The 17,613-nt window shown below is 51.3% G+C and overlaps 5 protein-coding genes across 5 annotated transcripts; 1 reads left to right on the top strand and 4 right to left on the bottom strand.

The window, feature by feature from the left end:
• Positions 1-1,552: 1,552 nt before the first annotated feature.
• On the bottom strand, positions 1,553-3,215 carry JN550_003038 (uncharacterized protein; the record flags this gene model as incomplete). The annotated part of the gene is made up of 3 exons (XM_049314398.1): positions 1,553-2,686; positions 2,742-2,959; positions 3,032-3,215. The coding sequence occupies 3 exons, from the start codon at positions 3,213-3,215 to the stop codon at positions 1,553-1,555; spliced, it is 1,536 nt and encodes a 511-aa protein (XP_049174873.1).
• Positions 3,216-3,938: 723 nt separating this feature from the next.
• JN550_003037 (uncharacterized protein) lies at positions 3,939-5,116 on the bottom strand (the record flags this gene model as incomplete). The annotated part of the gene is made up of 2 exons (XM_049314397.1): positions 3,939-4,778; positions 4,838-5,116. The coding sequence occupies 2 exons, from the start codon at positions 5,114-5,116 to the stop codon at positions 3,939-3,941; spliced, it is 1,119 nt and encodes a 372-aa protein (XP_049174872.1).
• Positions 5,117-5,427: 311 nt separating this feature from the next.
• Positions 5,428-7,609, bottom strand: JN550_003036 (uncharacterized protein; the record flags this gene model as incomplete). The annotated part of the gene is made up of 5 exons (XM_049314396.1): positions 5,428-5,532; positions 5,683-6,965; positions 7,013-7,180; positions 7,231-7,255; positions 7,310-7,609. 5 exons carry the CDS (start codon positions 7,607-7,609, stop codon positions 5,428-5,430), a joined length of 1,881 nt encoding a protein of 626 aa, XP_049174871.1.
• A 1,805-nt stretch (positions 7,610-9,414) lies between these two features.
• Positions 9,415-11,797, top strand: JN550_003035 (uncharacterized protein; the record flags this gene model as incomplete). Its single annotated transcript, XM_049314394.1, has 10 exons — positions 9,415-9,466; positions 9,534-9,683; positions 9,755-9,912; positions 9,970-10,055; positions 10,109-10,371; positions 10,430-10,641; positions 10,701-10,775; positions 10,832-11,074; positions 11,326-11,566; positions 11,628-11,797. 10 exons carry the CDS (start codon positions 9,415-9,417, stop codon positions 11,795-11,797), a joined length of 1,650 nt encoding a protein of 549 aa, XP_049174870.1.
• Positions 11,798-12,913: 1,116 nt separating this feature from the next.
• Positions 12,914-15,469, bottom strand: JN550_003034 (uncharacterized protein; the record flags this gene model as incomplete). The annotated part of the gene is made up of 1 exon (XM_049314393.1): positions 12,914-15,469. The coding sequence occupies one exon, from the start codon at positions 15,467-15,469 to the stop codon at positions 12,914-12,916; it is 2,556 nt and encodes an 851-aa protein (XP_049174869.1).
• Positions 15,470-17,613: the final 2,144 nt, after the last annotated feature.

Raw genomic sequence — 17,613 nt, 5'->3', positions numbered from 1 at the left:
GTGGTGGTCGCGTCCGGCCCATGGTGACGGTTCGGTCAGGATGCAGATCCGACCAACTACAGACAAGAAGACCAGCGAGCCCCTGGACGAGTCGGATGGTCGTGACTGTTGCTCGGGTATCCCTAGTTTGCGTTGCTGTCCTACTGCAGCCGGGGACGGAGAAAGGGCTGGAGGGACTCCTCTCCGGATGACGCGCGAAGCAAGCAGATCGTCATTCGAGATCCCAGTCCGGCAAGCTTAGACGATTTAGCATGCTCATGTGTCTTACAGAAGCCTAAACATCAGCGCACGCTGTCAGACTGCCCGTCAGAACAGCATTAGGTTGGCTTGCTCCTGGAGCTGTCCTTATCTCATAACAGAGAGGGTTGAGAATGAGTATTGCCCCAGTCACCTGCGACATTTTTGGACCAGAACATTGTCTACGTCCGTAAGACTTGGTGAGTGTGAGCACCTCGAAAGATGTCGTCAGACTCGGGGAAACAAAACAAGAGAAAGCGGGTGGCACGAAGGATGGCTGCAAGGCTTGCCGGGTCCCCCCTGGCCCCCCTGTAGCCCTCATCGGCCCAAATCTCCTCACTGGACGCGGGGTCGATCCCCGGCGATCCAATTGGCGCATTTTTCTACCAGCCGGTGGTCGAACCCCCAGAAATCCTTCGAGAGCCCGCTAATTCCCCGCGTCGTCGGCCCTGAAGCATTGGAGGAAAACGCCGTGGCTGGAAACAAGCTCACCAGCAGGCGGGCCATCGGCCAGAAACGAACTGGTCTGCGTGAGGCGTTCTAACCGATGTTGATACCGGGTTTATTATGTGTAGTAGGCTACCAAGGCCATTGCTCGTCTGCAACAGGTGATGCCGTAGTGAGACACTACCAATCACACCCTAAGGTATAGTGTCTGAGACCAGATTAAGTTACAGACTCCATACGTTCGCTATACAGCTAGCCAGAGCCATTCGATCTTGTTGGATCCAGATGATGATGGCGTTTTTGAACAGCCAGAGCTGATTCCTCTAGGAGATCGCACGTTTAAAGAAATCCCTCCATGTCAAAATCAATGGAATCGCAGTCTTTACGGCCAAGGTTCCAAAGCAATGCAAGAAGGTGAGGACATCGGTGCAGGGCGCTGACGTGCATGGCGTTTGTCAATCACATGTGTCTGTCAGGGCATTGATCACCTCCCTGTATACTCTCGTTAACCTTCGTTCGCAATGCGCCACCGCAGACTTTTGGAAGACGGTCTACTCTATAGGAGCTAGTAGAGTGGCTAAGCAGATACTCCATTGGTATTCTATAGTAATCTACTGGGGACCTGTACGCTAGGATCAATGTACTCTGAGCACCTATAACGGCCCGCTAAGACATACCCTACCATAAATCACCACTTCGAGGTCAGGCGAACGACGTCAGAATCACAACAGGCACAGTCACTAGGTTGCACATTTGGTGAAATGGTCTTATAAACATATGAATTCCATTCTGCAAAACAATGCGTCGATTACTCTAGCTTGTACAAAACCCATTCCAGCCCTATCCACCTCCGTCCAACACTGACTGTTTATGCGTCAATCAGGTTCTCCTCCTGGTCTTCGGGGTGCGTCTTCTTGGTATCCTTGTCCTTATCCTTGCCCTTGGCGGCCGACCGTTGGTAGTACTCCTGGAGAACCTTGGCCGGGATACGGTTGAGCAGCTCTTTGGGGAAGATTCTGAGCAAGCTCCAGGCGAGGTCGAGCGAGTCGTAGATGCTTCTGCTCTCGTAGGCGCCCTGTGCGACGAATGTACGCTCAAACTTCTCGAGGAACTCCAGGGACAGCTTGTCTTCGTTGGACAGAGCCTCCTCACCAACGACGGCCTTCATGGCTGCGGCGTCTCGTCCAATGGCGTACTTGGCGTACAGCTGGTTGGACACATCACCGTGATCTTTGCGAGTCATGCCCTCGCCGATGGCAGACTTCATGAGACGAGACAGAGAGGGCAGGACGTTGATGGGAGGGTAGACACCACGGTTGTACAGACCTCTGTCGACGAAGATTTGACCCTCCGTAATGTAACCAGTCAAGTCGGGAATGGGATGCGTGATATCGTCGTTAGGCATGGTCAGGATAGGGATCTGGGTGATGGAGCCGTTACGTCCTTCGACACGACCGGCTCGCTCGTAGATGGTCGACAAATCCGTGTACATGTAACCGGGGAAACCACGTCGTCCGGGAACCTCTTCACGAGCGGCCGAAACCTCACGGAGGGCATCGCAGTAGGCGGACAAATCGGTAAGAATGACGAGGACGTGCTTCTCGAGCTGGTATGCGTAGTATTCGGCGGTGGTCAGGGCGAGACGAGGAGTGATGATACGCTCAATGGTAGGGTCGTTTGCGAGGTTGAGGAAGAGAGTGACGCGCTCCAAGCTGCCGTTCTCCTCGAAATCGCGGGTGAAGAAGCGAGCGGTCTCCAAGTTGACACCCATGGCACCGAAGACAATGGAGAAGTTCTCCTCGTGGGTATCGTGGGTGCCCTTGTTGGTGACACCGTGCTTCTGTGCCTGCTTGACAAGACCGGCCTGTCGACAGATCTGGGCGGCGATCTCGTTGTGTGGCAGACCGGCGGCGGAGAAAATGGGAATCTTCTGGCCTCGGGCGATCGAGTTCATGGTGTCGATGGTCGAGATACCGGTCGAGATCATCTCCTCGGGGTATTCCTACAGACAGTAAGCATCTAGGCAGCGCACCGAGTGTGAAGGCGTGTGCGCGTACTCTCGAGAAGGGGTTGATGGGCTGGCCGTTGATGTCGAGATAGTCCTCGGCCAAGACCTTGGGGCCCTTGTCAATGGCTCGTCCCGATCCATCGAAGATACGACCCAGCATGTCCTCCGAGACGCCGAGCTTCAAGCTCTCGCCCGTGAACTCGACCCTCGTCTTCTTGACATCGATGCCCGAAGTGCCCTCGAAGACCTGGACGACAGCGCGGTTTCCTGGCAAGGGGGGGTTGCGGCGTTAGGACCATGATGCGGGCAGCGACGGCTAGGGGGCGCGGTGCTGCTTACCTCGTGCCTCGAGGACCTGACCAGATCTCTCGGTGCCATCCGGCAGGGTCAGGGTGACGATCTCATTGTACCGCGGGAACTTGACGTTGTCGAGGATGACCAGCGGGCCGTTGACGCCTCCGACGGTGTTGTACCGGATCCGGGGCACGATGGAGTAGGACGACGACTCGCGAGGGTCGGCCATGGCTGGATGCGGGGGATGGGCGGCGGAAGACGAGACGATAGGTGGAAAGGGGAGCTCGCGCGCTCAGTCAGGTCGTTCTGCTGAGGGTGCGGTGCGGTGCGCGGATGGGGACTGATACCGAGCTGAGCTTCAACTTGGCCTGGGAGTCGGGAGCTGCTTGCCCAGAGCACCAGACTGACGTTGTCCCAGTTCCAGTTCCCAGCACAGCCACGGGCCGCGCTAGGGCTCATTCTGGTAACAAGCTGAGTTCCATCCACTGCAGCGAGGCCAAGGCCCGCATCACATGATGTAAGCCCCGCCTTCATCATGGATGCCGCCAGCGCCCCTAACAAATGCCTCTAACGAGTTACTGCCACTGGACAGCACTTTAATAAGTCAGGTAACTAACAAGCCAGCTACTGGACCTTTAACGCATCTGCCCACACACATTGGAATGGCTCGTCACTAGACAACAGAACTCGAAACTGGCCCTGCTTGCTCCCTGGCCTAAGCTGAGTCCCTGATCACTGTTGTGACAGCAGGGCGCCAGCTCTGTAGATAGATTTTATACAGACATGTCGTGACGCGTGTCTCACGTCGAACAAATTTTGCCTCAATGGCGTATTTGATGTTTGCTCGTTCTCACACGGTTGTCTGATGCAGTATGTACATAATTGCCAATCCCGTGGCGACTACCGGTTCCTTAATACCTCCTCGAATCTCCCTTGCTCCCATTGCAAGCTCTCAAGCAGCGGACGGTGACCTCCGGCGGGCACCAAGAACAGCTTTCCCGACAGCAGAGTCATTGGCCTTGCCAATCTCGCCAGTAATCCACTGGCCAATGTCAGATATAGCATCCAGGTCAACCCCGGTATCCATCCCGAGGCTTTCCAGGAAATACACCATATTTTCGGTGGCGACGTTTCCGGTCGCTCCGGGACTGTATGGGCAGCCTCCCAGCCCGCCAACCGAGCTATCGAATGTCCTGATGCCGTGCTCCAAGGAGATGGCCGTGTTCACGAGGGCTTGGCCGTAGGTATCGTGGAAATGCATGGCAATGTCTTCTTTGCGTATGCCAGCTGCCGCCATGCACCTCAGAAGCTCCTGCGTACGAGGTGCCGTACCCATACCTGTAGTGTCTCCGAGCGAGATCTCGTCGGCGCCCATCTCAAGAAGAGAAGCCGCGATCTCGGCCACTTTGTGAGGGTTTACATCGTATCCTTCAAAGGGGCAGCCAAGAACAACCGAGATGTAGGCTCTCGCCCTGACACCGATGTTCTTCGCGCCTTGGATAACATCTCTAAATTTCTCCAGGGACGTTGCAATGTTGCAGTTCAGGTTCTTCTTCGAAAAGCTCTCGGTAGCAGCTGCGAACACGGCGAGCTCCAAGGCCGGCTTTCCCTCAGTGTTCCGTCCGGCGAAGGATTGCGCTTGCGTCAAGAAGGCATCAGGGTTCTTCTGCAGTATGGCCGTCGCATTGTCGATGCCTTTGGCATTCGGCGCGAGGAAAGAGTACGTAACGGGGACGGGCGACGGTACGGGCTTCGCAAGGATGTGTTCCAGGATCTCGCTCGAATTGTTCATCTGCAACAAGGAGTTAGCTTCGGTACTGCCAGTAGACGTTCTCATCGCGTGGTATATACCTGCGGAACCCACTTCGGCGACACAAACGAGCCTGCTTCGATGAACGACAAGCCCGTCCTGGACAGCTTCTCAACCAGCTCGATCTTGGTTGCTAGTGGGATGGACTTCTTCTCATTCTGTAGGCCGTCCCGCGGACCAACCTCGACTATCCGCACATAGTTGTCGGGCACTTGTTGTGGGTTTCTCACGTCCGAGGCGGTCGCGAACTTCCGCAGCTGTCGCAGTTGCGGAGGCGCTCCGTGGTGAGCTAGTCGAATCATGGGACGCAGTAACGCCATTGTATGGGCATCGTCTCACCTTTCGCAGGCGACAAAGGTCTTGTCCAAGGTAGTATCTGCACACTACATGAAAGTGCGTCAAGCGACGAGAATTGACCGTACGCTTGTCGTTGTGCAGTTCAAATGAGAGGGTGACAATGCAGGTATTCCCCAAGCACTCGGGTATGATCGGTTAGGCGGTACGTGCCGCTTATATGCATATCTCCGCATCATTTCTCGCTTTGCTTCGGCTGTCTAGTAACTCGAGGTTGAAAGTTATCTCTACCGTGGTGATCTACGAGTTACGGCATTCCCTTTATAACATTCAGTCACTAGTCGCTTTCGATGCTGCGTTGTAAATCTGCCTCGTTGCTCGGCCGTCTCTGGTGGTCCATTGTACTGGTCTCCACGGATTCCATCGACTTTGCAATTGTGATCTGTTCAAAACATAATACCCATGAGCCATAGGTGCAAGGTCCCTCGTATATGTGTCATCGATCCATGTTCAACTGCATTCTTTCAATTGGTGTTGTTATCTTCCGTAGCTTTCCTGCACTTCATTTCATTTTGTGCCATCTCATACATACAGCCAGTACGCACGCTATGCTAACAGCAGCTCCACACGTGTAGAAAACAATTTGAATCGAGCGAGAGAACACTTCGAGCAGTGGTACGATGAGGTCCAGCGGCACAAAATCCCGTATCTTGTCGGGCATGGCCAAAGCCTCTATCACCACAATCAATTGATCTGGTGTCAGTGTTCCGCCTAGCTCGTTGACCCGGTACAGGATCTGCGTGTTGAGTACAGAGCCACCAAGTACTAGTCCCAGCGTTCCACCGAACAATTGGATCGTCAAGGCTACGGATACGATAAAGGATTGGTGCGTTTCTGGGGCCCAGCTCTGCGAAAATACAATGGACAGCGTCTGAGAAGCGCCATAACCTATAGCTGAGATGATGCTCAAAAGCCCAGCGTGAAGTGGCGCGGTGAACTCGTCCATGGTTGTCAGTAGGAACGTTCCTACTAGAGCCAAGACAGCTGCCAGGAGGATGATGATGTTGGCATATGGAACCCATATCATGGAAACACCAGTTACGATGCTGGATATCCCGGATGCTAGGAAGAAAGCCAGAAGCGATACAGCAGCGTCAAAGGACGACAGACCCTTCACAGTCTCCATGCCGTTAGCATCCAGATCGACAGGTTGAGTTGTATGAGAGCTTACCTGGAAATATGTTGACAAGTAATAATAGACCCCATACATAGCGAACATGACAAAGAACCCAAATGCAAGAAGCAGTGACACGTCTCGGTTGAATAAGCCCTCGGGCAGAAGGCGGTGCTCCGGGTCTCCGTACTTGGCCTGTTGGAGAATAAACCCGGGAAGGGTCAACGCTGCCATAACAACACAGGAGATAACAGGCGCTGAGAGCCACTCATTGCTTTGGGCCGCGAGCTGAATCCCGATAAGCAAGAAGACGCTGAAAAGAGACAGGAGGAGAAAGCCGATAAAGTCGAATTCCTGAATCAGCTCACTGACTGACTGATCATCTGACTGACGACGGGGTTGTTCGTATGCAGCCGCAACCAAGCCCACAGACAGCACGGCTCCGAAAATAGTGAACGCAAACGCCCACCGATAGTCCATCTTGGTCTCCAAGTATCCGCCCATGAGAGCACCAAACGCGAGGCTGATCACATCTACGCCTACGCAAGAAGCCATGTATGTCGGTCTCTCAGCTGGGCTTGTGATATCGATGAGAACAGTTGCACAGAGAGGTACACCGGCCGCGATCCCTATGCCAGTCACTACCCGTCCGACAATGAAGACCCCAGCTGACTCGGCGATTATGCATATTATCGAGCCAACTTTATCAAAGTTAGCAGAATCTTCCCACCAGGTAGGCTTGGCTCACTAGTGAGGATAACTCCGTCTATAATAGCAAACCAGCGAATATTAGTAACCTGCGCTAGCTTGCCGAAGCCAATGTATAAGCACGCTTGCGGTAGAAAGTACGCTGCACTGAACCAAGCAATCTGAGGTAGACTGTCAAATTTTCGACATAACGCTGGGACTATCGTTGCTGCAAATACGGGTCAGGAGAGGACTCCAAAGGCAGGTTGTGCTACTGACTAATGACAGTGTCGTCAAACCCTTTCTAAGTCTGTGATTAGTAGGACGAGCTGAAGAATGTGATTGAGTTGATACATACAAACAGCCACGCTATCATCAGCCCTATGAACACGACCATACGTCTGTGGTCTTTGCATAGCGGAGGTCGTAGGTCTACGTTCTTGAAGGACGACTGCATAGATGGGGACGGCATTTCTGGCCATGGTAATTGTTCTTGGTATGCACGCTGCTCCTTTGGTGTTGGAGGATTCGACGCGAGCGGGTTCAGCGGGGAGGGGTGTAATGATTCATTCCCCTGTTGTTGCAAATCATCTCCATGGTCTTTGAATGACACGGTGAACTGCTCAAAATCCGGGAGCCTCAACTTGCTGCGGTCCATGCTGCTAGATGGACCCGCAAATTCCATCAGTCGCTGAGGTTATTAAGATGGGCACGCAATATATCGCACCCAAGGGAAGAAAGATATGCAGGGTCTTTGTTCGTCCCTGAAGTCAACAATAACCGTTAGGCATGTACTCAGCGGGCGGAAGGGTGGCCAGGTGTGTGGGCACTGGGAGATAGCATCTACATCAAGGGTTTTCTGTGGTCCACTTTACTCAGCTTGCTGTGCTAAAGACTGGTAGGTCACAAGCCTTGAGGCTGGCGAGACAGAGAAATCAGGTTATTGTGTGTTGTCTCTACCGCTGGTCTGGCGACACGAGTGTGACGTGCCGCCCTTACATTTTGCTGCGCCCACATGTTCCCGCCCTCACATGTTGCTGGCCTCAAATGTTGCCGCGTATAAACCGTATAGCCGCGCGTTACAGTCTCGCTTCGAAGCTGCCTCTTTAGGCAAGCATGCAACCGCTGTATATCATGCTTCAGGCTAAAAGGCTTCCACAACGGGCATGGCGCCCAGTTACCAATCTCGCCTGTTCATAGTTGGAGCAATTAATTTTAATCAATAGCATAAGACGTACTTTTGTCCGACTGATCTTGTTTGATTGCCTGTCCAAGGTCGTCTTCTGTGACCGTTGTGTAAGCGGAACGAAGGGATGTGTTTGGGAAGACTGCGGCTTGTAACTGTGTTGCATGAAGTTGAGCATGCGGACATGGCCGCTTGCCGCCGGCTCTATGCTAACGTTCGCGATTTCTTATCACGCGTGGCGTGGTAATTGGCATAAGCCGACACTGCCGCTTGACAGCAACCAACCGGCGAGGTTCATTGGTAGGACGAAACGTCGAATTACTCAAGCCACTGCCAGCGCATTCCCAACCCCAGTGTATGCAGGGCATAAGTACGCGCAATGATTTGTGAGAATTCGTCATCCGTGTTACAAGGCGCGATGCCGATTCTAAAATTATCGTAGTCATTGGCAACCAGCCTTGACCCCCTACATGATGAGAAAGTGGGATGTGATCGCAAGGGCGAGCACCACACGGGGAAACTAGGTACGTCTCTCAGGCCATCGAGTAAGCAGGCCAAAAGCTGAGTGATTGTTTCTACGGCAATAGACGATTTCGTTGTTGGGCTGTTAACATCTAGTGTTACAGTGCACCGAGTCCCGTAAGTATAGTCATTACAGCCAATCATACCAGAATTGAGATATATAGTCTGGGCCCAGCGCCTGGTAGGTACAGTGTATCTGGCAGATGCGCCAATTGGCAGGTGGAAGAAGACCAGAAAAGAGCCGGTGACGTCATTGTTTTGGACGTTGTAAAGAATTGTAGTTTTGTCTGATCTCTTTCTTCATCCGAGAAAAGGAAACGGAATGGATTACATCAGAGCCTTAGGAAAAGGGAATTAAAGCATCATCCGCGATCGGCGGTTCGGACTAACTTGTGCGGCCTCCTGTGCAATGTCGTCGTGAACGGACATGTTGCTTCTCAACCCTTTAGCGCAAATCTGATCAGTCTGTAGCCAGCACGGTGGATACCCACGCAAAAGATTGGGGCGTAGCCTCAGGCGATAGAAGCTCAATTCCGGCGAAATTTACCGTTTTCGGTGTCCACTGACGCGAAGAAACCCATTAGTCTAGCAACGTCTGGGGCCATTCTGGGGTTGAGCGCAAATAGCTCCATTCTGCTTTGGTCGCATGCGAAGTGCCCTCTGAGTATTTGAGTCAGATATCTTCTGAAATTAGTTGCGCACATTGGCTGTTAGGTCGTTTCCTTTCTTCGTGGATTTTATTTCACTTTCATGCCATGAATGAGGTTTCTGTGAACCAAATGCAGCATAATAGATTTGATCATCGGAGTTTGTTATGATGTCTTCGTTTACTCTAGCACCCTCGAGAGTGGCTTGGCGTTTCATTCGCAGCCAGGCGCACTCGTCGATTGCGAAATCAATGTCAAGGTCTCCTCGGCAATTCTCTTCGACGTCAAGGCGATTTGCATCTCAGAAAGATCACCTAATCCTACAGAGGTCATTGATCCGGAGAGCACGACCCCTTGGGATAGCGTTGATCTTACTGGTAGGTCAAAAATACTTGGCTAGTGAAAATTTCAGGCTCTTTTGCTTATGAAGATCTAAAGGCAATTTCAGCATCGACGTTTGACTCGGTGACATCACCGCTTGCATTCTCTGGATATCCCAGCTTCAACCAAGAGCAAGAACAGCCTGATCACGCCCAGGAGAGGCTAATATCGTATGCGGAAGTTCAAAAGCACACATTGGCAGACGACTGCTGGGTTATCATAGAGGTATGCAATTACCTTTTCTTATGGTCCCAGTTCTGCATTAATACTCACACCTTGAAGGGTAACATATATGACATTACGAGCTTCCTCAAAATACACCCTGGAGGAGAACAGGCCATTCTCACAGAGGCAGGAAAAGATGCTACGTGAGTAACTTTTCCCCAATTGGCTTTGCACATTGTTTCTCACAGTTACGAAGCGAGATTTTCTCCAAACTTCATCCATCTGATGCCTTAAGTACACTGCCACAAGAGGCACTCATCGGGGCAGTAGATCCCACAACACTGCCTGCACCGGAGGAGAAAGTATTGACCGAGGAGGAAGAACGGCGACAGGCTGCGCGGGAGGAGATGCCTGACGCACATCAGATGCTTCTTCTACAGGATTTCGAATACTGGGCCGAGCAAGTACTAAGTGACACAGCCTGGTCTTACTATCGAAGCGCGACAGACGAGGAACGATGTGTGTTCCCACCTATCCAAACGAAATGGCCCACTGAATCTTGCTAATGGGGAAACAGCGTTTCGAGAGAACCGGGAGGCATTCAGTCGCTATTTCTTCCGGCCGCGAATCTTGCGCGACATGAGCATTGGCTCGACCGAGACATCCTTCCTCGGCATTCCAGTTACGATGCCTATTTTTATTGCCCCGGCCGCCATGGCAAAGCTCGGCCACCCACTTGGAGAGATCAACCTCACTAAAGCTGCTGGAGAGTATGGTATCGTGCAAGCGGTGAGTTGTTTCTGCATTATATGGGTCGATTGTATGGTGAATATTAAATGTTTGTACAGATTTCCGCGAATGCAAGCTGCACCTTGGAAGAATTATTCAATGCTCGAAAGGATGGTCAGCCTCTCGTATTCCAGGTCAGCACTTCCTTATAGCTCCTGGTACGGATTGAGACGCTAATATCATGCTCTAGATTTACCTGAATAAGGACCGTTCAGCTTCGGCTAGTCTACTACAGAAGGTCGAGCGGCTCGGCGCGAAAGCGATTATCTTTACAGTTGATACGCTTGGGGATTCCAAACGCACAATGGACGTTCGCGGGAAATTGAACGCTACCAAGGGGGCACCAGCACCTAGGACGCCTTTGGGTGTTGGTGCGGCTATTTCAGGGTATCAGGCTCGTGATATGACTTGGAGCGACATAGACTTCATCCGCGTAAGCAACAGACCCTCCACGCCCAACCATATACCGCGCTTCTATGTGCGCTTGCTAACGGTGATCTTGAGTGAAGAGCCACACTAAGCTCCCCATCATTGTAAAGGGAGTACAGTGTATTGAAGACATCCAACTATGCGTAGACAAAGGTGTTGATGGTATTGTTATTGTATGACTCCCCACTTTCATGATGCGAGATATCACAAAACATATATCTTCTTGGTGGCTGACAATCGTACTTGTTTTTCTAGTCTAATCATGGAGGACGCCAAGCTGATTATGCTCCCGCCCCCTTGGATATCCTCTATGAAATGCGGGCACTTCGGCCTGATCTGTTTCTGAAGACGGAAGTGATGATTGATGGTGGAATCCGATCTGGGGCTGATGTGGTCAAGGCTCTGGCTCTTGGTGCCAAAGCTGTTGGTCTCGGGCGGCCGTTTCTCTATGCCAACGGTACACATGGACAAGATGGCTGCAGCCGTGTAATTGAGAGTGAGTCGTATTGTACAAAAGGCAATCTCGTATAATGAATTTGACTGACAGGCTTTCGCAGTTCTCCATGAAGAGATCACAAATACGATGCGGAATCTTGGTGCTTCGACAATCCAAGAGTTGAAGCCGGAAATGGTCGGCCCGGCAGGAGCATGGGTTGGGGCTAATAGACCGTTGTATGCACCTGCAATAAGCGGCAACTCATCTCACGATCAGCGTAGTCGGTTATGAAGCTGTAGGATTCAGTTTATAATAGTATTGAAAAAGTGCGAACGCTATGCGATCGACATCTCTAATCTACTTTCTATAAGGGAGTCCACCCAGCTAAATGCCCCATCTGGCTCATGCAATTCCATCACCTCTCTTCATATTCACCCGTGCCATCGTCAGTATCCGAACCAAGTCTATGTATGCAAATACTACATCATAATGAGCTCTATCACATCTAAGCTTCCTAAGTCATCCCCACCTAAGTCGGTGCGGCTGTCTGGGATTGGACCGTCCTGAATGGTGTACTGCTTTGCGCATTATTTGCTTGTTTTCGTTCCAGTTCGATGCGAAAGCGTGAATGCGCACGTAGCGTCGGCCCCTGCCAGATGAATATTACCGGGATGGCACACATGATCGTGCTGAGGCCACCTAACAGACTACACGCACCAGAGATCTGCAGTCGATTGAACATTGTTGTCGTAGCTACTGGGAGAACAACAGCGAATATAGAACGTGTAGTGGTTGAGGCCGCATTCACACTGGCGGCAAACGTCGTGTAAGCATCTGTCAAGTCTTCGGGGACGAGTATGTTAGCCGAACGTTTTTCAACAGCTACAAATGACCATGATCAATGCTTGCAGCAGATGATTTTGTTAGAATTGAGATACAAACGCCACCCGGCGCTCTCCAACACCACATACACTCATCAGATAACACAAATATAGTTAAAACAACCCGATTTGAGGACTTACAATTGAGTAGTGACATGAAAATCAGCATGTATCCACATCCAAACGGCACTCCAGCCAGCATTGGTGCAGCAAAAGAGATGTCGCCCTTCGCAGACCAACCAAGCCAAAATAGGGCGAAACACAAATGTTGCCTGATGGTGGCTCATGAGGGTCCATTCAGCCATCTTGCAGTTTCATTGAGTCGCGAGGCGGGCCATTGATGGTTTATCGCAACCAACTGTTGTTCGTCTCATAAGCTCAAGGCCTGTCAGACCTAGCCAGGTATCCTACGCTTCCAGAAAGTCAGGCCGCCCCACCAAAGGCGCATGTGCCTCATGAATCGCCAATCTACCTCTACGTTTTATATATCCTAACGCAGTCATGTACCCGTCCCACAGCCTACGAATCAAACGACGGTTATCCGTTCAAAACGGTCTACATATTCCGAGATGACTTCGCCGTCCATGATGCCTTCGACGTATGCCTCCCCGACAAGTACATACCCGTCCTTTGTCCCGATCAGGGCCTCCAGATCCCGGAGGTCCTGTTTTGCCATCTCCAAGCCATCCAAGCTTTTATGTTGCTCCAAGAGGAATAGGTTTACCTTGATGTCCTCAATCTGCCATCTGAGTGCAGCGTCGGCATGCCGGAACAGGTACGGGACATTGGCCCCTTTAATGAGCACAACCTCGTCGCCCTGGCGTAATTCCGTTGGCCCAAGCCCGATGTATCCAGTGTCGGTGGTAAACATCCTCCATGGACTCAACATTGACCCTAGTGCTGAGTGGGCAGAGAAGAGATCGCGCAGTCTCTTTTCCTCCTCACCGAGCTTCGTGCTTGCTTCCAGCCACTGCATCTCTGGGTATGCCTCCCTTAAATCGCGGTACGCTCCAGGCAGCTGCTCCTTCTGATTCTTAAGTTCCTCCTCACGTCTTGCCTCTATGTTCATTCGGACCTCTTTCATTACTTCGGTCTCCATCTTGGGTCCCCTTGTATCAGTTTCCTTCTGTTCTCGCTTTCCTTTCTTTTTGGGCTTTACCGTCTCTCTTATCTTGTCATGAATGTAGAGGCAAAAGCCTTGCGTGATGTTCTGGAATCCCATGGGATCGTACCTTAGGACGCCCAAAGTACATACGTCAGCAACCGCGGCAAGTGTAGATATATCTGTGTCGCGATAATTGCGTGGAAAGCTGTTGATTGTTGTGACGAGTCTTAAAAGGTCGTCGGCGCCGTCAGAATTGGCATCATAAGTGCACGCACCAATATCGATATGGTTGGGGGGATCGATCCTCTTCTCAACTCTTCCCAGCCGCACCCCGTCGAGATACAAAGCAGACCCGTCTGCAGAGATGATAGGAATACCCCGAAGCTGGGTCGCAGAAGAGAAACTAGAGGTTGGGCCGCCAATATTCTCTATTCTTTGGGAAAACATTCGTTTACCTCGCGACAAAGGGGGTATCCATGAAGGCGCCTCGGGACAGTATTTACCAAGAGAGCCGTTACGAGCCTGGAACTGAGAGCTTATGGATAAGAGAGTATCTGCATCTTGGCCTGACAAAAGGCAGGCAGCTAGGTTGAGAGCAACGTGTCTTATCGAGGCAGTATAGTCGACCTGCAGCTTAGGCCATAGCCTGGTATGATCCATCGAGTGTTTCTGCTGCGGTGAGGCATCACTAGGCTGTGTTATTAGAGTCGAACCAGGCCGAGGTGGTAAAAGCGGCGGATTAGGCTCCCCCAACGAGTCATGGCTCACTTGATTCAAGATGAATGTGGCTGGCGGAGGGGGGGTTAGAGAATAGGTATTATTGACCTTATCCTCTAGTAGCTTGGAGGGTCGAGGTGGCAGCGGTGGAGGAGGACCAAATTCGGAGAGCTGAAGATCTTGACGGATATGCAAGAACTCAGGACTGATCAGAGAGAGGCCTGCAAAGACCATATCTCTTGAGTCTCCTGCCTTGCGCTCCGCACACATCATCAACCATTGATGCAGAGACCAGTCTCCACCACGGTTAGAAGTCTCATGACCCCCGGCGTTGGCGATGGGTAATTTCTCTACACGCTCAATCCAAGGAGATATGACAGCCTTGAGCCCAGAGGGAAAATAAGGCAGGGCGCTCGGCCGGTCGAGAAGCGGGCCATTGGCGACAGCAACGCATCTCTGGAGCTTCTCTTGACCAAATTCAATCTCGCCGAGTAGGAACGTGACTTTCCGAGCCAGCCCTGTCTCTTGGAGTACCCAAGTCCTCCGAAAATAGCGGCGCGAGACAAGATGGATCAAGGCCAGAAAGGCCAAAAAATCGGGGTCAGTTAAAAGTTCGTCATCTTTGACCTTGGTCGGCACTGGGTCACTGGCACTCGCGGTATCAACCCATTTGGAGAGGGCATTGTCAATGAAGCAATCGAGGTGCGCGAACCCCGGGTCGAGGTATGTCGGAGACGGCCCAAGCCACACGAGGACCAATTGGGCCGCACTATAGATCTGGCCCATCATCTGTACTTGCTGTGTCTTTTCTTGATCATCCGCTTGATTCATGCAGATGGCGTCGATCCAGTATTCTTCATCCACGCGGCATTTCCGAAGCTGCAAGAGCGCACTGTAAAGCGACGCATGGACCTTGACCGACATCCCGTTGCAGAAGATAGTTTGAGTGGTTGGAAGGCCTCGACCGCCATCGGTATCTGAGGCATTCAGCAGCTGAGGGATTTTCCAGCGCATTTGAGCACGGAGGAACAAGCCTGACAATTTTTCAAACACCGCATCCCGGCCTCGTACACTCCATAGCTTATCCTCCATCCACGAATAAGATAGTGCCGTGAAACTGGGAGGTTTTTTCAGATCTACCGAACGGATTGAACACCTCACAATATCCGTCGGGCTTCCTGGCTCTATTTTAAGCAGGCGTATGCTAGAAGGGAGCGGTAGGGGCGTGTAGCTGAATGGATCCGCTCGCAATGACTTCATGACTTATGAGTATCGCTTCCTTAATTAATATCGAGGGTGCTTTACCTGGATCGCCTCTCGAGGACGTCGTATCAAAGAGCCTTCTTCCCACAACTTCCGAGTTACTGGCATTATATTATTCGCAGCAGCAGTAAAAAGTCCCAAATTGACTCTCTTTTCCTCGCGCTTTGCGCCTTTAGCGCTATTGGATAGGGTTGGATCTTCCTGCGGCATCGTGGAACTGTCTCTTTAAGTCTCCAGTCTTAGCATCCGGTATTTAAGATCTCTATGCTCCTTCCGATTACTTTGGTTGGATCTGTAACAGTGAGGATTGGGATAAAAATGGCACTTTCGCGTTTACTAGTATAAGAATCATAGGATAACGTTAAGGGAAGAGCTTATAAAAGGAAGAAAAGCTTACTCTTTCGCTTCGATGGTTGTAAATAAATAAACTTTACTGTGCCGTAAGAAATAAGCCCCCTTTGTTACCGCGACGTTGTTAAGCCATACATTGTGGGGCCCATTGTAGCCAGCCACATTGTGTCAGACAGTCAGGTGGATACACCTTTACAGCGACCTAGTAGATCTGGTTGATTTGTCTGTCCCTTGACCCCTCAGTCCTTTGGCTTCCGATTTACTAGTAAATCCCGCAGGGACCGTGGAAGGTCCGCTACTCACGTGACCACCCCAGCTCATCGTCCTTTAGACTGACCACCTTGTTTGACAATACCTGTGTACTTATCCGTACGAAGTCTTGCCATCCTCTATTGATCATATAAAAAATTCGGCCATCCTGGCAACTCGATATGAGTCTGCCGTGATTGCTGCTTACTATAGCAGGGTTCATAACGAGTCACAGCCTAGTGTTGAGAAATTGCCTCGCCTTAACTCAAGTCGACCATGTTTTTCATGAAATGTTGCCACCGTGCAGCTCCAAAGTCGTGCTGTACTCGTAGGCATCATGTGAGAGTAACTGCTAGTTCTCACGCTCGGACTAGTGAGCCACTCACATCAGTTCGGAGGAAGAGAATGCAGTCTTTGCTCCAATGATTGACTACAGTCGATCGCAGGGTCTGCTGACAAATGCGGCCTTATCGGGTAGAATAAGCCCTTGTCACGGCACCTTTCCCGTTATCATGCATCTTTGGCTCACAACAGCCGAACCACTGTTGCAGGCTCTTGGCGTGGTTGGCTTGATAATGATATGGCCATGGGCTAGTTCAACTTGACTAGCGGCCCAAGCGATCAGATAATGCAACTTTCAGGCAAGGGAAGATACTTTTCGGAGAGGACAAAGTGAGGATTTAATGGTACGCACCTCACTTTCACAAGGCTCACCATTTATGGAGATGCGAAAAAATCTGTCACACTAAAACGCGCGCGAGAGCATGGGAATTGACTTGAGTTGATCCTTGAGGAGCTACAAAAGAAATGGGCTAATGAGCCTGCTATATAGGGGGTGATCCCCCGGATTAACGCTGTTCCGGTCCTCTATATATCTCCTATATCGTGACAAAATCTCTACAGTGTGTTGGTCGTGGCTGTGCATTCTCGTCTAGAATGTCTCCTCTTCAAGTATGTGCAGTACGCACAACTGCACTCGGCAGTGGAGTTGAGAGACGTGAAGAGGAGAAGAAACTCTTGACTATTACGTATGATAGAAACATGTATTCGATTGCAGGGGCAATATTAAACTTCGAGTTGGAGCAGAATAAAGTCTGGCCACAATGTCTATCAAACAGTGGGGATCCACTTCATTTACTCCCTTATCAACTGTTGCTGTCGCTCTGACGAGCCTGGGTTAGACCTGGTAGTTTCAACGTCCGTCCCAGTCAAGTTTTCGTTGAAGTGATTCATATTATGTTGACGTGAGCCGTGTAGGGCAAACAAATCGTTGCTAGGTGTAAGGCCATGTGGGAGATCGGCGGTCCCGTTGGGCGGTAATTTTCGACACAGTTGGGGGATCCCTGAGCTACAACGTGGGACTGCTGCGATTTGGGATTCAGAGGCTCGTCCGACGTCAAGACCGGTTGTTCCATGTATACATTTGACAGCACTGCCAACGGGGTAGGGTAGCACTGGAACAGGGAGAATCCCTCAAGACGGCAAGCAGCTCGAGGCCTAGCGTGAACTACGGGCGGGCGCTTTTTTTGCTTCCCGTGGCC

Source organism: Neoarthrinium moseri, assembly GCF_022829205.1.
Source record: "Neoarthrinium moseri strain CBS 164.80 chromosome Unknown scaffold7_Wmoseri_CBS_16480, whole genome shotgun sequence".
Classification (NCBI taxonomy): Eukaryota; Fungi; Ascomycota; class Sordariomycetes; order Amphisphaeriales; family Apiosporaceae; genus Neoarthrinium; species Neoarthrinium moseri.
The sequence above is the reverse complement of the archived record's forward strand: the minus strand, read 5'-3'. Positions and strand labels throughout refer to the sequence as shown.